General features: G+C 34.8%; 3 protein-coding genes across 3 annotated transcripts in view; 1 reads left to right on the plus strand and 2 right to left on the minus strand.

Moving 5' to 3' along the window:
- Window positions 1-8625, plus strand: part of LOC129003650 (uncharacterized) — a 44690-nt gene extending 36065 nt beyond the window's left edge. Inside the window, exons 18-21 of the mRNA XM_054431949.1 lie at window positions 2379-2527; window positions 3213-3416; window positions 4057-4158; window positions 8236-8625. Coding sequence (XP_054287924.1) covers window positions 2379-2527; window positions 3213-3416; window positions 4057-4158; window positions 8236-8319 — 539 coding nt within the window. The 3' untranslated portion in view covers window positions 8320-8625. The remainder of the gene's footprint in view (window positions 1-2378; window positions 2528-3212; window positions 3417-4056; window positions 4159-8235) is intronic.
- LOC129004287 (acyl-CoA-binding protein homolog) lies at window positions 8615-14761 on the minus strand. Its single transcript, XM_054432815.1, has 3 exons — window positions 14697-14761; window positions 11647-11761; window positions 8615-9069 (listed from the first exon to the last, which is right to left on the minus strand). The coding sequence occupies exons 1-3, from the start codon at window positions 14709-14711 to the stop codon at window positions 8930-8932; spliced, it is 270 nt and encodes an 89-aa protein (XP_054288790.1). The 5' UTR covers window positions 14712-14761; the 3' UTR covers window positions 8615-8929.
- Window positions 14762-17538: 2777 nt separating this feature from the next.
- LOC129002092 (ATP-dependent RNA helicase DHX8-like) overlaps window positions 17539-23633 on the minus strand; it is a 43028-nt gene continuing 36933 nt past the window's right edge. The window contains exons 22-23 of the mRNA XM_054429629.1: window positions 23422-23601; window positions 17539-18002 (exon numbers count right to left, since the gene is read on the minus strand). Of these exons, the coding sequence (XP_054285604.1) occupies window positions 17780-18002; window positions 23422-23601 (403 nt within the window). The 3' untranslated portion in view covers window positions 17539-17779. The remainder of the gene's footprint in view (window positions 18003-23421; window positions 23602-23633) is intronic.

Here is a 23633-nt window from a genome sequence, read left to right on the forward strand (position 1 = left end):
GAGTTAGTCAACTTTGAAAGTTAATATTTTAGCTTTTTCCAACATCAATGGCATATTTTTTGTAATGTATCATTCCAAACGCTGGTATTGCTACTATCTAACATAATAGGGAGCGAGCTGGTCTAGTGTTAGAGCGTGGAACTTGAGGTCCCACGCTCAAATCCCACCATATAACCAATGGATGGATTAATAGAAGTGATAATGTCTCAACCCCTAGCTCTAGCCTGAAGTAATATAAAAAATAATCCCGGCCTCGTACCTACATCCTAGGACAAAAAAAAAAGAAAAAAAGAAGGAATTTTTTTTTGCAATGTATCATTCTAAACCTTGGTATTTTTACTATCTAACACATAATAGCAAAAAAAATCTTAAAAAACTAGTTGCTATATTTTATTTTATTATCTATATATCTAATTCCGTAAGCCCAAAATTTTACAATGAAATTGTGAGCGAACAGGAGGCCGTAGAAAGCTGGGAGAGGTCTCATTTTAAAGGTCTGGGCATGAAGTTTTGGGGAAAATTATTCATTTTTCTTGATTATGCACCAAAAGGTTGTTATGGAATAAAATAATTCACATTTAAATAACATGGGAATCTAGGTCATGTCTGCTTTGTTTACTTTAAAACATGTGGTTTAACTTCATTTAAAGCATAATGTTAATATTTAATATGCACTGTAATATGTATACTAACCCTGAAGAGAGGTTGAACATACCAATTGACTATATAAGTTTAATTGCACGATCTGGAATGCAACCATACGAATTAGTTTTAAAAGTTGGTTCAATAGTGATGATGCTCATTAGAAATATGAAGCTAGGGTCTGGATTAGTACGATTGGTTGTGTTAGTAACGTCTGAAAAAAGTGTAAAGTTAGTAATTAATTACTGGAGTAAGCAAAGGGAACACATTTTTCATGCCAAAAATAAAACTATAATATCTACAGATCCTAATATGCCGTTTAACATCGATCCTAATATGCCTAATGAGCCGACCCCTCGCACCGCCCCCAGACGAACAACTAAAGGAAGCATGCCCCCCCATAGTGACAGTGCGAGTGGCCGCCCCACATCCCTAACTAGTGAAAGGCCGTGGGTGAATATCAAAACAAAACAAATAGTTGTCAACAAAGCCTATAATAATTCCAAAATTCAACAAATAACAATAATCAACAATGTCAGCCATCCAAAGAATTCATTTAAAAAATCTTTCAAAAAATTTACCCTTCTGAATTACAAAACTGGTACCAGTAACAAATTAGGCCTAACAAGAAAAAATTAAAGATGGTAACTGTAAATATACTTTATGGAATCTTTCTCTTTAAATAAATAAATAAATAACTTTCAAATTAATAAATAACAATTAGCTTAAAAATAAATAACGATAATAAATAATTTGGGATCCCCTTTAGAGCTTAAGTCTTTAAAAAAGCTGATATTTTCAAAAATAACTTGCGTTAGGTGGCACTTTTCACATCACACTAGTGGCGGTGTTCCATCTGGATGTCGGAAAACATCACATCCGGATGTTTGTATAGAGGGCGGCATAATGGTCCCCGGAGAAGCTGGGCCGTAGGCAGCCCAAGGAGGCAGAAGATGGCGTGTCCCTCCGGGCGACCCTCTCCGAGGACAGCGGCTGATGAAACCTCACATCCGGGACCTCATCTGACGACTGGCAATCCGTTTAATTACATGTTACAAGAAATTGGTTCACACGAAGCACAGTAAAAATGTGACTAGATGTTAACTGATATAAAATAACATTACAAACACAAAACTTGACATGAAACGATGACAGTCGCTGTTCTTCTGCCGAAAAAATGTGCTCGGCAGCGGAAAATGTCCCGGGGTCTGCAGGACTGCTGCCAGACCCAAACCGATTGAGTTCCGGCGCAAGGCCAGCACTCGCACTATACAAAAAACACTGAGGCGTGACATTGGTGGGACGCTTGGTGGACATGTCACGGCTCAGTTTACAAGGAAAGTTTTCACAAAAATTGGCATTTATTTGAACAATTTATCTCCATATGTTTTATCCAAGTGAATTTGTCTGTATTCAAAGAAATTTGTATATTTTTATAGTCATGAAGATTATTATTGAAAGTTTTCCTTAGTTGTATTATGATTAGAAAATTTATATTATAAACACGCCGCATGAAAAGTCCTTTGTAATTTTTATTTTAAATAGAGCAGACATCAACATGCATTATGCAGGTATGTAATAACTATTATACATATTATAATATTAAAAAATGTTAAACGACAATCAAGGTAGGGTAACCCGTGAGACGAATAATTTGTACAAGGAATATATATTTATAGGGGCTATTGCCCCTACAAGCCACTAGTATGGTTACAATGATATATTGAATGGTTTAGGTCAAGTAGACAAACTTCGTGAGCTTCTCCTCGAAGGTTATGACCACATTCTGGACACCCACGATGACCAAGCCAGTATTGTCGAGGTGGCCAATGAGCGTGGACAAACCCAGGTCCTAGCCTTCCTCGACTCCATCGCTAACTTTGAGGTAACTTGACACAATATCGACTCTGTCAGTTTATCATCACCTTTACCACTACAAACAGATGTATTTAAACCCAAATTTGAATGATCGAGCACTGTATATTCTATGGATCTAATGGATAAAACTAGACATTCCCACATTAAAGTTTGTAGTTAGTTTAGAATCAGAATGCACATGCTTTAATTCAGCTACTGCACCAACAAAGTGCGCTAATGTAATAAATTATTTGTCAAAGACACCAACTCTTTTTACCAAGCCAAAACTGAATAGATAACTTTGGGTTCATAACACAGCATTTTTTGCATCATATCTACTATTACAGTAACGAGAGTGATCGGGTCTAGTGGTAAAACGTAATACGTCCAATCACCAATAGATTTTATCTTAGTGATAACGCTGCAACCCTTTAGGCTTAGCCTGAAGCTACTATCATTTGGTAAATGGTTTGGGGCTAGAGCATAATATCATCCGAGGATGTGAAGGTGGGACAAAAGCTAAGGGAGAAACTAAAATAGACTGTAGACTGTAGCAAATTCTGTAGCTCATAGAACTTTGTTGACTTTGTTCTATTTTAGTAAAAAAATGTCTACAGGATATGCATATAAATGGAATGTCTATTTACCTATCTAAAAGTCAATGAATTAAACTAAATTAATAAATTATTCTAACGACCCTGTAATGTTTGCAGGACCGCAGAGAACGATTGCACAGAGCTATCAGACTGGCTAGTGACAGCCAGGTACATGAGATGCTGCGTAACAATCCCGGACTAGCGCTTGCCAAGAACTCTTACTCTCGCTGCAGTCTCCACGTCGCGGTGTTGAACCAACACGACCACATCGTACAACACATTGCCTCCCACTACCCCCAGACACTTACAGTGGGCGACAACGTGAGTTTGTAATTACAAAATTATGATATGGCGAGACAACAATTTAGTTCACAAGTTGAATGTACTTGATTCTTCTTGCTCGAGTTAGTTATTGAATGATGTTCCGGCTCTTTTGATTTGTAGTGGAAATTTGGAGGCATCTGAATTGAGTGCTAAAGTACTCGGCATTCAAGCCGTTGTCTTGTAGTGTGGAGTCGGAAAAATATATGAATTTTATTTAACATTCACATCTGAGTCCTGTCTGCAGATAAAGAATCAATTAGGGATGAAGTCATGAACTAACAATCAAGTCTTCTAGTACTCAAGTGTAGAACAAAGTATCAATTTGAGTGGATATTCGGTTACACTTAACAAGTAGTACTTGACTCATCACATCACCTTACAAAGGGTTATTTTAATTCTGCTTGATACTCAAATAGGTAAATCAATCCTTGTGTTTTAGGATTTTGATGGTTCCTACTAAATTAAAATTACAGATAATTACAACAAATTTGGCAGTATTGTCTATTAGAGTCTTATTGACTTAATAGCTTTCAAGAAAAGTCTGCTTCAGAAAGGTTTTGTACTGTCCCATACATCTATTTTTAAGTTTTGTTAGAATTTTCAATAGAATAATACTGTTGATGAAATCTTTTGACAGCTCATGAGAACACCTCTTCACTATGCGATGGGAGTGGAAAGAGTGGAGACACTCAGTAAAATTCTGATCCAATCAGGAGCAACACGGGTTGTCAAAGACTTGGTTTGTATAGTTTATTTTCAGTTACATGACTTAGCTATTTAAGTTTACCCTACTATAGATAAAGCTAAAAAGTACCCAATATTTGCACCCCGCCCCCCCACACACACTGGCAACATCGCGACAATGTTGGTTCAATAATGTTGGATAATGTTGGGTAATGTTGGTAACAATGTTGGTTCATTTTGTGTCAATATAAAAAAAATAGTTACATCATAAAATTGCTAGTGTTCATTTCAATGCTGAACTTTTGTCTAGTTCCTGCCCATAACAATATAGGAAGCATTACTGAGTAGTACTAAATAATTAGTAGGGACTCCTTTTTGTTTATGACTGAGCCTGACGATTTAGACTAGTTGAAACTAGTTAAAAGCCATATAGAAGAGCAAATCGAAATATGTAACTTACAGAAATCTGAAAAACCTTGATGTGGACCTCTTTACCGAACTAGCATCAAAGTGTGACTGGGATGAAATAGCTTCCCTCAAAGAAGTTGATGAAGTTGTTTATGCTCTAAATAATAAAATTTTGCACATTTTCAATTCTTGTGCACCGGTTGTGAGAAGACGTGTAACGAGGAAAAGAGCTCCATGGAGAGACGATCATATTTTGTCTCTGACAAAAGTTAAGAACAATTGCCATAAAGCATTCTTGAGTTGTAGGAACAGCTCGACCAGATCTGCTTACACTAAAGCAAGAAACACATTAAACTCGGCCATAAGAAGCGCAAAAAAGCGGTTCTTTTCAAGTCAATTAAAGAATAAGGACCCAAAAGGTTTTTGGTCATCGTTGAGAAGCAATGGCGTACTGGGCTCGAGCAGAGAAAATGAGTGTACCTTCTCTCCTGAGGACTTGAATAAATATTTCTCCACAATGGGCGGCAAAGGTTGTTTAGACAGGGGCAGGATTGAGTTCTACGCTGAGAACAAAAGTAGCCAAGTGAAGAATAAATTCTCATTCAGTCTAGTGACAGAGAAACGAATCAGGGATGTCATGAACAGCATCACAACCCGAGCTGTTGGTGTGGACGGCATTTCTGTTGATATGGTTAAATCGTTGAGTTATTATTGTGATTCTGCTATTTGTCATCTTGTAAATTTATCCATGACTACTGGCATTTTTCCCAGTGCCTGGAAACAGAGTATTATAATTCCGCTATCAAAAAAGACCAATGCTTCATGTGTTTCTGATTTCAGACCCATTTCAATTCTTCCAGTGCTTTCCAAAATATTGGAAAAAGTGATTGGAGAGCAATTAGTCTCGTATCTTGAGTCAGAGGAAATTCTTCCTAAAACACAGTCAGGTTTTCGAAGGGGGTTCAGCACTAGTTCAGCTCTTCTGAATGTCATGGATGAATTGATTGGTGCAAGAGATAGAAATTGGGGTAGTATTGTAACTGGTTTGGACTTTTCACAGGCATTCGATTCAGTTAGTTTCGATCTTCTGTTAGCCAAACTGAGTTTTTACCAATTTGATAGTCGATCTGTGCAGTGGTTTTCCTCCTATATCCGTAATAGGTCACAACAAACTCGAGTTAATGATCAGGTTTCACATTTTTTACCAAAAGTGTCGGGGGTTCCCCAGGGCAGTTGCTTAGGTCCTATCCTCTTCCTGATTTACACTGCCGACCTTGAGTCACAGCTTAGTCACTGCTCTGTCCATTCTTACGCCGACGACTCGCACATTATTTTATCTTACCCTTTGGCTGAGTTTCCTGAAGCAGCATGAATAGCGACTTGATAAGTGTTAATAAATGGTCTAATGATCATGGTCTTCAGCTGAATCCTGACAAGTGTTCTGTTTTAAGAATCGTAAACTACTCTGTGCAAAGCCAACACAACAAGGATACTGATTGTGAAGTTCTTCTAAATGATAAGCCGTTGCCTGTTAGCGATTCATTAAAATTCCTTGGTGTCAAATTGGACTCTAGGCTCAATTTTTCTGAACATGTGAGACACATCTGTAAAACTGTTGTTGCTAAATTACGATTATTTAATAGGTTTAGGTTTGTTCTACCAATGTCAACCAAACTTGAAATAGTTCGTGCTATAATTCTTCCATCTATTTATTATGCTCTTCCCTCTTTTGGTAACAGCCTTACTCAAGAGAATATAAATATTCTCACAAGACTTCAGAACAGTGCTCTGAGATTTGTCTTCAACTTAAAAAGGTCGGATCATATCAGCGAGTATAGGTCAAGGGCAAACATCTTGACAGTTAAACAATGCTGTGATCTTCAAACCGTTCTAATTGTTCATAAAACTTTGTTAACGGAGTGTCCCCAATACATCAGAAGGAAACTGGTTTTCAGGTCTGAGGTGAGCGTTCGCCTCACTCGGCAGGAAGGCTTGCTACACTTGCCACGGGTCAGAACGGAATTAGGGAAGAAAGCCTTTTCTTACTTTGGGCCCCAAGCCTACAATGCCCTTCCAACTGACCTCAAATCAGTAAACCTCTCTAGGTTTAAAAGGGGTTTGAAAGATTTATTTTATACCGATAATAATTAGCCAGTTGATCTAAAATGTATTGTTGCAATAAGTCTAGTATAAGCTGACCAATTACGTTTAGTTTGACAACAGTTGTATTGAAAATCAAAGAACTGTACTTTGAATAACGCTGGCTAATAAAGACGTTTTTCATTTCATTTCATTTCATTTCATATCAGTGGTTTTCAAATCTTATAAAAGCAATACACTTTTTTCAAGAGCGTCTTTGATAAAGGTCATATAAGCAGAACCATTAACACATGATGATGGTGCTTTAATAACACAATTAAGGAAAGAGAGAACGTTTTCCCTAGTCAAATATATGGAGAAATGATTGTTTTTGTCAAATTTTTGGGAGGAAATATTCGTTTTGCGTCCCCCTAAAAGAAAACCAAAAAGTGGAAATGTCTGTATGTCTGAATGTGTTTAGAGCTACAGACCACACCTGTGATCCGATTGTAATGAAATTTTGTATGTGGGGGTACTATAGGTCAGCCGCTTAGAAAACGACCTGCGCGAAATTTTTAGCGCATGGAGGGGAGGTAACGGCGAGGGAGGGTATGTCCCCCCTCTCCGCCAATGGCCGTTTTCACACTGCGCGACACGACACCGGCACGACACCGACACGGCGCCGCCCCGTTATCGTGGGAGTTAGAATCCTGTGTTACCAAATGGAACTGCTTGCACAATGATATAATTCAATTTAATGGTGCTCAAATATTTATGCAATTTAGGCTATACAATATTTTTGCAGGACCTATTTTTCTCAAGTTATGAAGAACGTAATTGTTTCAGCTGTTTCATTTTGATCAGCTGTATAATTTAATTGCTGTCAATATTTGAGCTGCAATTCAACAATGTTGGGGGTGGGGTGGCAGCAGAGAGGGGGAAGAGCCATAGTTTGTCTCACTCCCACAGCTCGGTATCTCTCTCTCGCACCAATGCTACGAGGAGGACGCTTTCTAACCGGCCGACCTATAATAGTATCTCCAAGTTTTTTATGATAAGGGTTGTAGACAAGCTAAAGCCTCGTTCACACAGGGCGAGTTTACACGCTACTCGCCAGCATGTAAGAAGCCGGCGAGTTGGCGAGTGCGCTTGTATTTGTTCACACGGAGCTTGTCCACTCGCCAACTCGTCAACGTGTAGAAAGACGCCGGCGAGTCGGCGAGTGCGCTTGTAGTCTTTCACACGATGCTTTTTCCACTCGCTCAGTAGCTGGCTTGAACTAAATCCTCCGACTTCTTCGAATAACATGCGCACAAGCACAAGCAATTGTGTTCACACTGGGCTACTTTACACGCCTACTCGCTCAAAAGCTGGTGAGTTGGCGTGTAAAGTAGCGGAACTGTCAACTTTTTCCAGAGCTTTTTTACAAGCAGCGTTTGAGCGAGTACGTCGTTCACACTGAGCTATTTTACTAGCTGAGTGTAAAAAAGCCTGCGTGTAGCTTGTAAACTCGCCCCGTGTGAATGGGGCTTTATGAGAGAAAGTATGTGTCAATTATATGTTTATTTTACTATTATAGGTTGGTTTGGATTAAATGTGAAAAATGCAACTTTACTGTTATAGTATGGAAGAAATATGTTTTCAGAAAGGACGACAGCCGAGTTACTACTTCATGAATAAGTCAGATGTACAAAAACTGCAAGATGAAGAGGATATGCTCAGAGTTTGAGCTTCAAATGTACATGAATATTGAATATTTTTCAAAACCTATTATTACCGTACACAGTCAGTTTCAAATCTGGTTGATGAGGGGTTTTAAGCTCAAGATCTTGTTTTGAATTCGAGATGTAAACAAGAAAAGATTCGGAGCAACAAACCCCTTTTAACTGAAACGTTTTTTTCAACGTTCTCATCTCACAATGTCATAATTTGCGTTCATAATATCTTTGAATTATGATCAATAAGACAAGGTAATGAAAGAAGCAAACCAATCAAAATATTTTTATAATATTGTAGATATAATTTTATTTTTGAAATTGTACATTTTTACTGTAAATGGTTTTGTAACAAATTTCTTAAAAAGAGTTAAAATGTGTCCTCTAATTAGGTATAACAGTTGTAAATATTACAGTATTGTTTTTATTGAGCTTTAGAATAAATGTTGAAGTACATTGCTGTGGAAGTCATTTATATCTATAAAAACATCATTAAACCTACAACAAATTATGTTGTAGTTGAACTTTTAGGGGTCAACACATTTTTCATCAACAAATAATTTAATAAACTAAACTAAGGTAAGCAACAATTATTATAATCAAACAATTTTTACTAGTAGATTGTCACGTGTGTGCGTATTTTTCTAGCAGTGTTTGTACGAAAGCGACATATTGTTCTTGAGCTGTTTCCTTAGCCATTCCTTTCTTCTTGTTCCAATATTCCCACTTGTATTTTCCTTTCAAATCCAGAAAACCAGGCTTATCTGTGAAGAAAAAATATAATTATTGACTTGGGATTATGCACCTACACTTTTTGCCCATTTTAAATTTAAAGACTCTTTTGAAATGTGTTTATTTGATTCATGGTTAAATTTGGCATGATCGGCTAGGGGTGGATACTCTTGAATCAGTTCACGGACCTGCTATATCGGGTCATAGGAACAAGGTATTATGGAGTTAAAAAAATTTTTAATAGGATTTTTTCAAATTATTACCCTTAAACCATGACAATCTCAAATTTTTCTTTCAACTATCGTGTGTAGAGCTCAAAAACAAATTATTTTAATATTGAAGCGTTGCTGTACAAGTAAAGGTTACAGAGAGAGATAATACAAACAATCTTTCTTTATATTAAGGTACTCGCATTTAAAATGATCATGAATGTGTTTTTTAATAGAGAAAAAGTAAACTGTTGTAGAATGCTTGTTTGTGGAGATATTGTACAGTAGACTCCCTCTTATCCGGACTCCTCGGGACCGAGGCCAGTCCGGAAAACGGGTTTTCTGGCTAAAACCGACATCCCCAAAAACTCGTTAAAATGGACCGTTAACTGTGATATTCAACTTAAATTTAGGAGAGCATTGTATTTAGACATGTGATCACTGGTCTCAAATCTTTCCCTCGAGAACAGTCGTTTCAGTACCGCCCACTTCCTGCCGATCTAGTCCGGTTAAACCAATGTGCTGATAAAAATTGTCCGGTTAAAGAGATGTAATTCCCTCCGAATGTAGTCCGGTTAAACCGATGTCCGGTTAAAAGGTGTCCGGATAAGTGGGAGACTACTGTAATAAGATTTGGCAAATTTATTTCATACTATATCGGCTATACTCCTATTAACATTTTACAAAAATTCCTTTTTCCTTCCCTATAGCAGCAAACCAAGGTCTTTCTGAACCTACTGAGTTGGTACTTGCAAACATAATGTTACTTAAATAGGCAGGCCCACGGTTTTCATGTGACACGCCGGGTCCGAGAGATATTTCTGCCCCCTCCCCTATCCCTCCACCTCCAACACACCTAAATCCTCTTGTGCCCATGGGCCCATGCCCATTTACAAGAGGCCCTGTAAACTAAATAGTGAATAATTCTGACATATTTAAGGAAATATTTTAGTAAAAAAAAAATCCAATTGGAAAAATGGAAATTTCCAAAAAAATGGAAGTTTAGTGAGGTGGGGGTGTCACAGTGTGTGCTTTACTTGTTGCTATGTACAGTAATGTACTCCTAAATGGACCACTGTTGTTGACACTTGTTGTAACAAACTTACTCAGTAGTCTAAAATGATAATTGTTCTTTGTATGCAAATTACATTCCTAGGTTGCTGACTAACCATGACTAATTATGTCAGTCTGTAAAACGGACACAACAGTAATTTTGATAATTAGTTATTAAAATATGCACCCTAATTGCTTTAAAGTAGGTATGCAAGTATTTTCAATAGTTGTTTTCAATAGTAAATTAACCATTAAGCTATAATGTGAATGTTAAATTACTAACTTGAACTTGCTAATTTTCGGGATATCATTTATGTTTTGGTGCGCTTATCCATTGTTTAATTGCAGTATCCAAACTTAATGGTACATTTGGTTCACGTAAATGAATGTCTACTTGCACGTTAGTATCCTAAATCAATGGTACACCTTCACATAAATGAGAAATCTACTTTGCAGTATCCAAAATCAATGGTACTTTTGGTTCACATAAATAAGATGCCTATTTGCAGTATTCAAAGTCAATAATACGTCGGGTTAACGTAAACGAATTGTTTTACTTGCAGTATCCAAACTCAATATGGTATCTTTGGTTCACATTAATGGAATTTATATTTGCCGTACCTATTCAAAGTCTGCATTAATGGTACTGGTACGTCTACTTCACATAAATGGAAAGTCTACTTACAGCATCCAAACTCAATGGTAGGCCTTAGGTTCACGTAAATGGAATGGATATTTGGAGTATTTAAAGTCAGTGGTGCATCCAGCCTAATTCCGGCAACCCTAATTATTGGATTCATTTCGTAGTAAATGAATCGTAAATGAATCCGATTGTTCATCCTTTTTCTCAGTACGGTATTTGTAAAAGTTCTATTTTAGATGATTTGTTGATTAAAAAAAAGTGTTTGAATCTTGTTTACCATTTTATTGTTATCTCGCAAATAATGTCATGGCGGCAAATTATCCCTTAATGCCCATGTTAGATTTCTAAAAGTTTAAATTAGTGTAGGGAAAAGCCCTGTAGTCCGATTTGTACCATTTCAGATTCATACCTTCCCATGGTTATGGTTACTATGACTATGCTACATTTCGTGCAGATCGCTTCAGCTGTTCAGGAGGAGTATTTGTAAAACAAAAGCAAGAATGTAGTATAAGAGCTTCGCTCGCTTCGATACGCTTTACTCACAAATAAATCATCAAAGTAAGGAAAAATGGTACTGGGATAAATTATTGTAGTAGGTTAATGGAATGGACTGTTAAAAATGAAGGTCCTAAAAATATGCAACACACTTGCATAGAAAGAATAAGAAAACGTATCGTTAAAGTAAGAATTTACAAATACTGTACCTGTAGTGTTGTCTCCAAAAGTTCCTTGTTTGAAGAGAGAGTAAAGTTCAAGGAATTCTTCATCAGTTGGTCTTTCTGTGAGAGTCTTTACTAGCTCCTGGGCTTCTAGGAACTTCTAGAAACAAGTTAATTGCTACATCATTAAGAGGGGACAAAACTGGGTGTATATTTTTATCGAAATTATGATGTTGGGTTTTGGATGAGAGAAATATGCTTTGTTGCTGACTAAGATCAGCTGTTTCATCAGCCATTTCAGAGATTACTCCTTCGTCAGGTGTGTAGATTTACACTTAACTATATGATTACTGTTATGACTTTCAGTTGTATTTACATATTTTACGAGATTTATTCATCAGTTGGTTGCCAGTTTTTAAGCTGTGCACGTGCCTAAATGTTTTCGTGTTGTGTCTTGTTTATTAACCAGACACAATGAAAATGAAGAAATATCTTTAAAAATATAACTACAGTACAATAATTTAGTCGACTATGCACCCGAAAATCCCTGAAACGACCTTAGTGAAATAACAAATCTGTATTGCAAAGACAGTATGTAACTCAAACAATCTGCTGCACTGAAAAATCAATATAAAAACAGCTGGTTCCAGTTTCAATGCAACAAAAATAGCTTATTGCTGGTTTAGTAGGTTGGTTCAGCGGTACTTGATAAACTTTTTGTCATTTTTTTTTAGCACAAAAAAGACTAATCAATATTGAGTATCAGAGGTATTTAAAGTAGCAGATATTGGGGTTACATAGCTCAAATCAAATCAAATCAAATCATGTTTATTAGCACATAACGTACAAAGGTTACAGATAAATGCACAGGTGCTTCGTCATTCTTCTTATAGCCTAATATTATATAATGTCCTTTCTTAAAATGTATTTAGTAATAATAAATAAAATATAGTTGTTTAACATTTGAGGAAACTCTTTGAATAGACTAGCCAAATGGTTTAATAAAAAAGATAATGCCAAGCTTAAAACTAAATAACAGGATTTATAGAATTTAATTATAAATAAAACATAAAAAATGTACAAAACATGTAATTTTAGTCAATAACAAGGTCTTAATTAAAATTTCACAACAGAAAACGATATATATAATATGTAACATTTAAAAATCAACAAGATTAATATGGAGAAGGAACTTTTTACCCTATAAAATATTACCTATGGAAGTAACAGGACCTGCTTATAACATTTGAGAGTCATTTAGAAAATCGTCAACTTTATAATAGGCCTTTCTGATCAAAATACTCTTAACGTTATCTGCAAATTGTGTTGGACTCATTGCTGTGTTTTTTAAGTTATTTGGAAGTTTATTGAACAATTTAATTCCCATGTAATGAATACTTCTTTCTAAAGATGCCGTAGAATGATGAGGGTATATAAGTAAATTCTGGTTTCTAGTATTGTAATTGTGGCTATTTTTTTCTATAGAGTACCAATTTAAATTATTTTTTACATGACACAGAACCTCAAAAATGTAGATACATGGTACTGTAAGTATTTTTAAACTTTTAAATACTTCTTTACATGTGTAGCTAATAGCTGTATTTGCTTTGATGTAAAAAAAAACTGTACATATGACATTTGATCCCTAAAACAGAAAGCTGAAATAGGAGAGAGTTTTTGCCTGGAACTTTCACCCATCCTTAAAACTTTCTGTTAGGATAAATGTAAATACCACGGCAAATTACTGTACATTTTTTAATTTGAAAATGTATATTTAGTAATAATATGTTTAAACAGAGTGTTAACTATGACTTAGCAGTATAGAGACCTAGTTAAATATTGCCTAAAATATTTACTAGAATACTTGTATATTGCACAAAGTAAAGTTTAGTAAACAAGAAAAAAGTAGACACCTAAGAAACAAAAAATATTAAAGTGGTACTTTTGAGACAATTGATTCAAAATTCAAATATATTTATTTAGGATTATTACAAGCATGGCCTCGCCAAGTTTACAAAACTTGTCGGCGAGGACCAATAGATAAAAAAATGACAAAGTTTACAGATTTTTCTCTTTTTTCTTTAGTTTTGTTTTCTAAGTACAAAGAGTTATGAAAACTAGTTTTAAGGCAGTTTGTGGCAGGCCCCTGATATTATGACAAATTATGTTATAATAAATTGGCTAACAATTTTCTTAGTGAGACTTGACTGAAAATGAACATCAAAGTAATTATCAGTATTTTATTATAAATTTATAATTTAAATCATCAATATGCTGATTATACAAAAATAAACGCTGACAGGTAACTGAAAATTTACTAGTCTAAATTATGGTTAATTAATTGTATTTTTACTAATATTGATACTGTAAATTATTGTTTATTTATTAATAAGGGGAAAAGGTATGGTTTTTAATATTGTAAAACAAATTTACAACTCAAAATATATATGAGTAAGATATCCACCAAAAGCGTAATATTTTTTAAAGCTAGGCTTGTTCCGTTGTTGAAAATATCAGTTGACTATTTATTTTCACTTAATTACGAAGAAATCAAACAACACAACATATAAACCAAGTTATTTACAAAGAAAGTAACGTTATTTAAAGCTAAGTTATAATTTATTTTCAGTTAACCAGAAATTCCTACTTAGTTAGTCCACATGGAAATAACAGTATTTTTTTAATTTCATAAAACAAAAATGATTAATTAAGTTGAAATACAAAGTAACTTACTAAATGTATTTACAGAGAAATTACACGATAGGTTTAAGCTACTTATTTATTTAAAGTTCACTAAAAACTTCCATTCATTCAATTGTTCAGAATACAGTTTTTTGTTGCATGACCATTACCACCTTACAATAAAAAAAAATGATTAAAACCCTTTATAAAAGTGCTATAAAAAATATTGCTTTAAGCAGCAAAGTTTATTATTTCCAGTTTACTATCTGCTACAAGTCCTTTCTTTTAAATCTATATTTTTTACCCTCATAATTAAAACACAACACAAAAATCATTCACAAATAATCTAAGATTTACAGATGAACTATTATTCATCTACTACTGTGTAGCTACAATGTTGAAAACATCGGTACCTGTTCTGAGGTCATCCTGCCAGGAGGTTCACACAGTGAATGACTGGTTTCACAACTCTCTCCCAGCTGTGGTCTGTGTAGAATAATTATAGGGTTGCCTTATATTACCCGCACTGCTGCTGACTGTTCTACTTTCATTATAGTCGTCACGCATCTTCATTACAACACTAGAAGATGCTCGCTCATAAATTTACAATTATGTGGGTAGTTTAATTGCAAGTGGGTCGATTTTGTTTTAGTGAATTTCCCATAAAAAAGCTATTACCATAGGTCTTATAATAAGAGCTAGACCTGGGACCGATTTGATTTTTCGTTTTGATGTCCCAGAGGTAAAAAACGCCATCTGTTTGGATTCAAATATATATGTATGTTAGCTTGATAATTCAAGTAAAGATTATCCGGTTTTGGTGAAATTGAACAAACGTGTACACATATATTTAGTCAAACGAGTTTGCGAACTAGCACAATGTTAATTGGACCATTGGACAATATTAATGGATGGGATGGGAGTTTTAATCCTAAATTATTTTGTAGGGATTAAAATAAAAAAAAAAAATAATTAAGTATAGTGAAGCGTTGCTCTACACTTAGTGGTTAGAAAGAAAAAAAAGCTGTAAACTTTAAATTTCAGAGTTATACTTATTGTGAGCAGTCTTCCTATTTTTCCTATTGTAAAGTGTGTCCGGATGTATTTAATTTAATGTTTAAATGTGCTTTTTTCACCAAAAACATTAATTGTGGAAACTCCAGTCAGTATTAAAAAAAAATCCATCATTAATTGATCGTCATGAATAAATAAGGATAAAATTTTTTATGTAGGTTACACAATTTTGAGTGATTTCAAAGATTTTGGTTTTATTTGATTGAATCTTAAGTTTTCTAAAAAGATTATTTTATTTTTATTTTTTTACCCAGTATATGCTTTATGATTTCTTCATATTTAATCGAAAACATTTAGATAACTAACAGATATTCAGTGAAAAAAATAGGAGAACAATTTAAAAAATAGCATTGGTAGATTTGTCAAAATAATTATTCTATATTCTTAGGAATTTTTGTAGGCTTAACTCAAAATTTGTTGTTCCATTAATGTGACTGATTACATTACAAAGTTCTACATCTTTAATGTTGATATATTTTGCAGTTGCTATTACTTAAGGGTGGAACCTGGAAGTAATAATATCTTTGAAGTTGAAGTATTTTAAAGCTATAAAATAATTAGTCAGTATAAACCAAATAAAAAAGAAAAAAATAAGTTATTCACATCCGAAAATAAGATTTTAAGAAAAATCTATGGACCAATTTATGAAGGTGGTGAATGGAGGAAGAGACACAACAGAGAACTGAGAGAACTCTACAGAGATCCAGATGTGGTGTGTGAATTTAAGTGTAGAAGAGTTAGATGGGCTGGACATGTTTTACGAAGAGAGGAGCAAAATAAGTTAAAATTAGTTTTACTAAGAAATCCCGAAGGAAGACGACCGAGAGGAAGGCCAAAACAAAAATGGTGGAGCCAAGTAAAGAAAGACATGGAGCAACTGAGGAGGATGCAGAGGATAGAGCAAGATGGAGAGGAGTTGGTGCGGCCAAGTATCTTCTTAGATATGCATGGCCCTGAGAGTAAGAGTAAGTATAAACTTGAAACTCTTTCTGAAAGTTTTTTAATGCTTTAACTACTACAAAGTAGCCATTTCGCCTTGAAGTTTTCCATGTTGGTAATTCGTTGTTAATGAACTCTAATAGTGTGGTTACTCTAGTCTGTCTTTGAGCTTTTTAATTGATCAATTTTGATAAAGCCTTGTGTAGTAGTGGCTAGACTGTGCAGGTCATAAGACCAGGATACTGAGGTGTAACTTTTACACATCAGTTACTACTTTTGGCCCCAGAGCGAGCTGGTCTAGTGGTTAGAGTGCGGGACTTCGGTCCCTAAGGACCTGGGTTCAAACCCCACCAAATCACCAATGGATTTTATCTAAGTGATAATGCTGCAACCCCTAGGTCTAGCCTGAAGTAATGTGAAAAACAATCCCGGGCTCGTGCCTAGCATCCTAGGACAAATAAACTTTTCCCCCTAATACTACTTTTAGCCACAATTGTTGACATGGTCTATTTTTGTTCATTGAACAAATTAAAAATCTTGAATTCAAATAATATGACCTACATAAAAATTTGGTCCAATTAAAGCTTTTAAGTAGATTTAGAAAGGTAATTATATAACCCTAAATACAGATAGAAAACTAACTGCAGTTAAAAACTCTGAAAAAATCACAAGCCTATTGATACATTTTTTGGTGTATGATTGTGTTGTGTAATCTCTTTGCTCTATGCTTCCATAACCTTGTGCATCACTATCGCTGCCCTGAAACTCTCTTGACATGATGGTCTCTTCTACTCTCCAAAACTCTAAATAAAATGTATTATCAAAACAAATTTTAGTAAATTATTTTAAGCTTTTCCTGTCTCCACACATCTGCTGCCCATCTATATGATACGTTTTTGGTTTCATTATTACTTTCTATTTGTGAGTTTTTCGATACAGAGGAAGATTTCACCTAAAAATTGTTTCTCATATATCGTAAATGGATAGCTTAAGGTAGACTCTAAGCCATTATCCTCACTAAAAGCCGTGTTTAGTGTGATTTGAACAGTTGGTTAAAAGCAGAAATTCTGTAAAAGCTCTAGCTACAGCTTTGTTCTTGGTGTGAGGGCATAAAACCTAAGCGACTTGATGAGATATAAGAAACATAGAAAGGAATCATAGTATAACACATTTTTTGAAATTTTTAGCTGAGCAATACAGGTTATAGTTATTATAAATTCAAGGTTAAATTAATCCAAATCATACATTAAAAAATTATATTCATATAAATTACAACACTTGATCAAATACAATAATTAAATTAAACACATTTATGTGCCCCTCGTATGTAGGCTTGCAAAAAGTAAAATTTGTATAAATATTTACAATATTTACACCACGAGCAAGACAAATAGAATTACAATAATATTTGCTACAAATATTATTACATTAAAAATCTGTCCAAGAATGTGAGTTTACTGACTTTCATGAAAACAGTTTAGGCCTAATTTCTTCTTCTTCTGACTCGAGATATTCTCCAAGCGTTGGGTTCCTCGTATTTATTGTAGAGAGGTTCGAGTCGTTGGTTCTTCTTGAATTTGCTCAGTTTCGTCGGATCGGAGAATTTGAAGAACGCCGGGGCAAACTCAACCAGCCATTTGGGATCAATAGTGGTTACTTCTCTCATGTATTCTTTGGTCGTTTGCACCAACTCATGATAAATCACCCTGTAGACAGAAAAACATTGTTTTAGAAGATCGCCAGTTGAATGGATAAAAATATTATCAACAACCAAGAAGCATTGAATTCAGATACTGCACGTTGTAGACTTTTCATATAGGCCTAAACATACATTTAATGTATATATATATATATTTATTTATATTTATATACACAAACCTTGTACTCATTTTACCCTTGTTTTCATGTTACATTTAAACAGGGGTGCCCATCCCCCCCAAAGCTCACGTCGCAGAATCCCCCCCAAATTCGTTGTTTAACCCATGCCGGAAGGTTTGGGGGCTAACCCATAGTTATGTTTATAATGCGGGGAGGAAAGGGGTGCCCCCGACACTTCTTTAAATTTATGGGAATTTAAGCGTTTGAATCAAACTTTTAACCCAATTTAAATGGACAATTTTGCTTTAAAACTCTAGTACCAAACTATTTGTTAGTTTAGTTTTAATTTAAATGAGTTGGATTTTTAACATGCACACAATTTTAATAAAAATTGGCCATGTAGTTTTTTTTATCCGATTTTCCATGAATTAATAGGTTTTAAAAGGGAAAATCACAAAAGTTGCAATAACTTTTGTACCTACCATAATTTTTACGGCATAGAGGGTTTATACAATTTTTGTCATAGTCAAAGAGTATAACATGTTAATTTTTAATCAAAATCGTTCGGGCCAATTCTGAGAAAATTTTATTCATCCATTATTTTATAGGGTTTTATAGAATATCACTATTAAAAATTCAAAATGAAAAAAAAAACATCTGGAGAGATCATGGATTGGTACCTAAAATACCAAATTTCATCAAAATCGGACTCGAACCACAGGCGTGGTCTGTAGCTCTGTATTATACATACACATACAGACAGACAAACACATCACTTCGAAAACCAATTTTTTGGGATCAGGGTTTTTACATAAACAATTCTTTTACCATATTAAATTGTAGGGGAGAAAGTACTTAAAGTTATATCAAAAAGTTTGAGATATTTTCTAAATTGCCCTTTAATCCACTTCTGAGTTTGGTCCTTTTTAAATAAGTGTAACATTTTCAGTCTCAAAAATATTACTAGGCCTAAACTTAATAGTATATTTCGTGCCTAGGGCCAAAAATGAGGTTTTGCTGGTTCGAGGTAGTTTTTAAATTCGATATGAAGTCGAGGACTTAAAACGATCGAGAACTACAAAACCATTTCAGTCCGTGGTACGAACGCTATTATTCACCACACTATACCCTATTACCACTAATTCACCTCAATGATAATGCCCTTGCACACTGATATATAGTCAACACAACAACAACTTTAAGGTCATGTGGATAAATTATTTGAGGAATCAGCAAAAATAATAATAAATAGTTGCTAGGCAGCGGTGACAATAAAACAACTCTATTGCAATGCTATGGATACTGATTGTGTATTTAATATGCATTATTGTTTTAAGAAAGTAAGCGGGCAGCTGATTTTGCGGCCCTAGGGATGTAAAAACCTGCTCGATCCCCGAATGACGATGACAGCTGGCATGGCCTGCAAAACGTAACATTCAGCCACCAATTAATGTACCTATATGTAAAACAGTTTAAAACATCATAGTGTGGTAAAATAGAATATTACGTTACTAGTCCTGAATCCCGTGCGAGACGAAGTCGAGTAGTGGTTTTTTATACGAGTCCGGCCAACACATTTTGGACGAGTGACGTACGATAGTTTACGCCATACTACTAAATCCGTTCAAATCCCTATATATTACCACCAACTTAAGGACTAAAAATCACTAGTCATAACCTCTAAGAGAGGTTATGTTTTTGTTATAACCACTAATTACCACCCAAATACAGTATAATCAGCTGATTGGTGTCCGGCAAAACTCATTACAGTACAGTAGTAGGCCTACTGTATGAAACCCCATTTGATTAAGCTGGCGACAAACAGCTGTTTTCTGGACTAAATCCTTGCATGTCAAGTTCGTCAAAATAGTGTAGTGTGGCGTAAAAAATAATTTTATATCTATTCTAAGACTAGTAAAATTTGTTTGAAGCTCTTTCTAGATTCAAGAAAAGACAATAACAAATACAATTTAATTAATCCAGAATCATGTGTTTCAATTCTTGAAGTTAACGTAAACACATAGCCTATCAAAAACCTTAATTAAATTGTCACAGTACTGTATGTCAATTTCTTCCAATGAATAAATGACCCAGGCATAATTATTTGGGGGAGCCAAAATATTATCACAAGCTTTCATGTTGTTGTTCATGTTGTAAAAATAGCAAAATGATTATCATTATCATAATACTGGTTTTTTATGAATCAAGTATATATTATAATAAACAAACCTAAAAAACCATCAATAGGTCCTCAAGGCAATGAGAATATTTGAGAATGAGTTCATAATGAAAGGTAAAAACAAACTCAAATTGCAGATACAATTTAATAAGCCAACCATAATCCTTTGACAGCAGTTGGCATGGAGTTGTTCTCACTGTCAAACATGATACGAGTCAGAAAGTGGAAATCCACATAAAAATATCGATATATTTTATAGCAATTATAAAATGATTTAATAATCAAGATAAAATGTCAAACGGGATTTTGATTGCATAATTACCCTAGGGTAATTATGCAATCAAAATACCGTTATTTATTACTGGAGTAATAAATTAAGGAGGTCGTAAAAATTATCTGATTAATCTTTTATGTGATTTTAACCAACCACTGGCTTGAATCCCCCCCAAAATCATAAAATCCCCCCCAAATAAATTTCTGATGTCGCATTTTGCGACATCAAACCCCCCTGTGGGCACCCCTGCATTTAAATGGACTGATGTTGACTAAATATTTCTCTCTTTTTTAACGGTAAATTTTACATTGTCCTCTTTGTTCTTTAGTTTTGTAGGTCGGGTAGATTTTGTTAAAATAATTTAAAAGGTGCTGAAATAATGGGAAATCAATATTAAAAGTACATACAAAAAAATCTACACAAAAACTGGTCAGAAAATTTTCCAAAGTTGTCTCTAGCTGATCTATAAGGGTTTAAAAATTAAATACAAGACCAAAATGTCTTTCATACAGTAGAAATCAACAAACCAAAAAGCCCAACTCGACTCGGCCTATTTTCTATAAAATACCTTGAATTTCGGTACAAATTTAACCATGCCAACTGTTGATATTCAAATGTAGTATACTCCCATTTGATAGTCATCCAACACCCAAATAATTGGAGTTATACTGTATTTGTACATCAGGTACAAGGAGTTTGGCATCACAAACTACTGTACAGTATAAAACCTAACCTAAAAATAAATCTACAAAACCAAACATTAATCTAACATGTATTCTATTAGGCAATAAACAGCCAATGACAACAAGTGTCACTTTTTTCACATTCGAACAAATTATTATCTAATATTATTGTAAAATTTACCTCCGCCAAAACTAATAAGATTTTAAAAATAATTTGTTTTATAAAGCAGTCAACCGTAGGTTTGAAAGTTATCGTTAAAAAATAATATATATTTGAAACAATACAGGATTGACTATTTAAGATGTTAAAAGATTTAGTGATAATGAGTGTGAAAGTTTCTAAATATGACCTTGCCAAAAGCACCTTTCAAGGTCAGAGCTTTGACAGGAATGGTAAGGGAAGATTTTATAATCTGCTTATCTATGTGTAAACAGCCTCACTATTGTAGCTCTGTAGTAAAATAACAGTGTTGATTACTATGTTCCATTCATTGTGCACTGTGAAATATAGTGGAGAGAGACTTGATTGCCGAGCTTTGCTTTGTGAGAAGTCAAAGAATTTAAAGCAAAAATATAACAAGAACTGGGTAGTTTTTTATAAACATGTTAACCTTGGTCAGTTTGTCTACATCCAATGATTTTTTTTTAATTAGGAGATTCCTGTTAATTTTGTAAATAATTACAAAGCTTACAAAAAATGCTGCAACGATTTTCAAAATTTAGTCCAGAAAGCTTGAATATTGAGTTTAGTGAAATTATTTAAAAATCATATAGACCTGGCTTAGTGTGTAACAATTTAATAAAAGATTATAAACATCCTGATAACCAAGCGTGAGATTTTTCACGGAGCAGCTAAAACAAGCTTGGTCATTGTTTTGATTGTTCTGTTTTGCACAGTTTGAAGTTGCATAATGACCTGATCTGATGGTGATTCCCACCACCTCAAGCTATGCTTTACCAATGATCATCGGCGGATCCAGGACTTAGCTGGGATGGGGGCGGGGGGAGGGGGGGGGCGCACTTAAGTTTTTACATATTGTGTGGGCAAAATTTTGCATATTTTTGCACATAGGTCTAAGGTATATCAATGAAAATTAGGGGAACTTCATGAGGGTTCAAAATAAAACCCATTTTTGCGTTGTAAATGCTTTGTCTGCATGTGTAGAACCTCCCCAAACCTCTATTCCATATGATATAACAGACTGAAAGCATCCATGGTAAACATTGATCAGGTCCCTCTGATCAAGCAAAGAAACCAATGTTCTCAAGGCAAAACTCACCTTGCTCAAACGACCACAAAGATCTGAAACATGTGTTTGCCACGTCAGCTGAGAATTCATAACAACGCCCAAAAACTTGACTTCAGAAAGTTCTTTTATTGAAGATTGTGGTAGTTTAAGATGCAGTGGATTTTTGTTTCTGGTTAGAAATTGGACATAATTAGTTTTATTCTGATTTAAAAGAAGATTATTATTAAAAAGCCAGTTATCAAAATTTGTAATTGTTGAAGACATGTTCTCTTGAACAACTTCAGACAAGCCCTTAAAAAGCATGGTGGTATCATCTGCATACAGCGTTAAGGAGTTAGGACAAACATAGGCACCGACGTCATTTATATAAAGAATAAAAAGCAGAGGTCCAAGGATAGAGCCCTGAGGGACACCATATCTCACTTCGGCAAGTTTGGAACAGCATTCTGCATCAACCTCAATGTATTGCTTACGACCAACTAAATATGACCTGAACCATTGCAGAGGAATTCCACTTATGATTCCTATTATTGATAACTAGACCACATGAGGGGCTATTCGATAGTGATATATTCCTAGTAGGTAATAGTATTAAAATGGTTGAAGCCTAATATTACAACAGTCAAGTTGAATTATTAGCTTGCAACGAAGATGGATTTCTACAACGCATCCGACACTAAAGCCAGTGCAATTCCCAATTGTGTTCCCAATTCAATGGGTAGGTAATTTTTAAAGATTTCAAGATTTGAACTTTTACTTTGGCCAAGGGAGCCTAACTTCTGGTTCAAATACTATTGTAAAACAAAAACACACCGAGGAATGTCCATATTACGGTACCACTAAACCTTACATTTGGAAAAGTCAACATAAATAACGATTTCAGTAAGAAAATGAATCTATAACAGTCATAGGTCTACTTACCACTCTGGTTGTCTGTTGAACAAAGCACTGCTTGGGTGAATGTAGACAACTTGACTGTCCACCAAAGTCCTGTATCCTTCCTGTGGATCCTTCTTGGCTGCGTTCCGGAAGAACCCGGAGCAAACACACTTCTGGACCCGGACTGTGTTTTTGGCTGCTGACACCACGTCCAGTTTGTGCCTAGAGAAACAAAAACAAATGTGAAAATGAAG

Source organism: Macrosteles quadrilineatus, unplaced genomic scaffold, assembly GCF_028750875.1.
Source record: "Macrosteles quadrilineatus isolate MER2022 unplaced genomic scaffold, UCM_ALF_1.0 Scaffold_9__3_contigs__length_116548681, whole genome shotgun sequence".
Classification (NCBI taxonomy): domain Eukaryota; kingdom Metazoa; phylum Arthropoda; class Insecta; order Hemiptera; family Cicadellidae; genus Macrosteles; species Macrosteles quadrilineatus.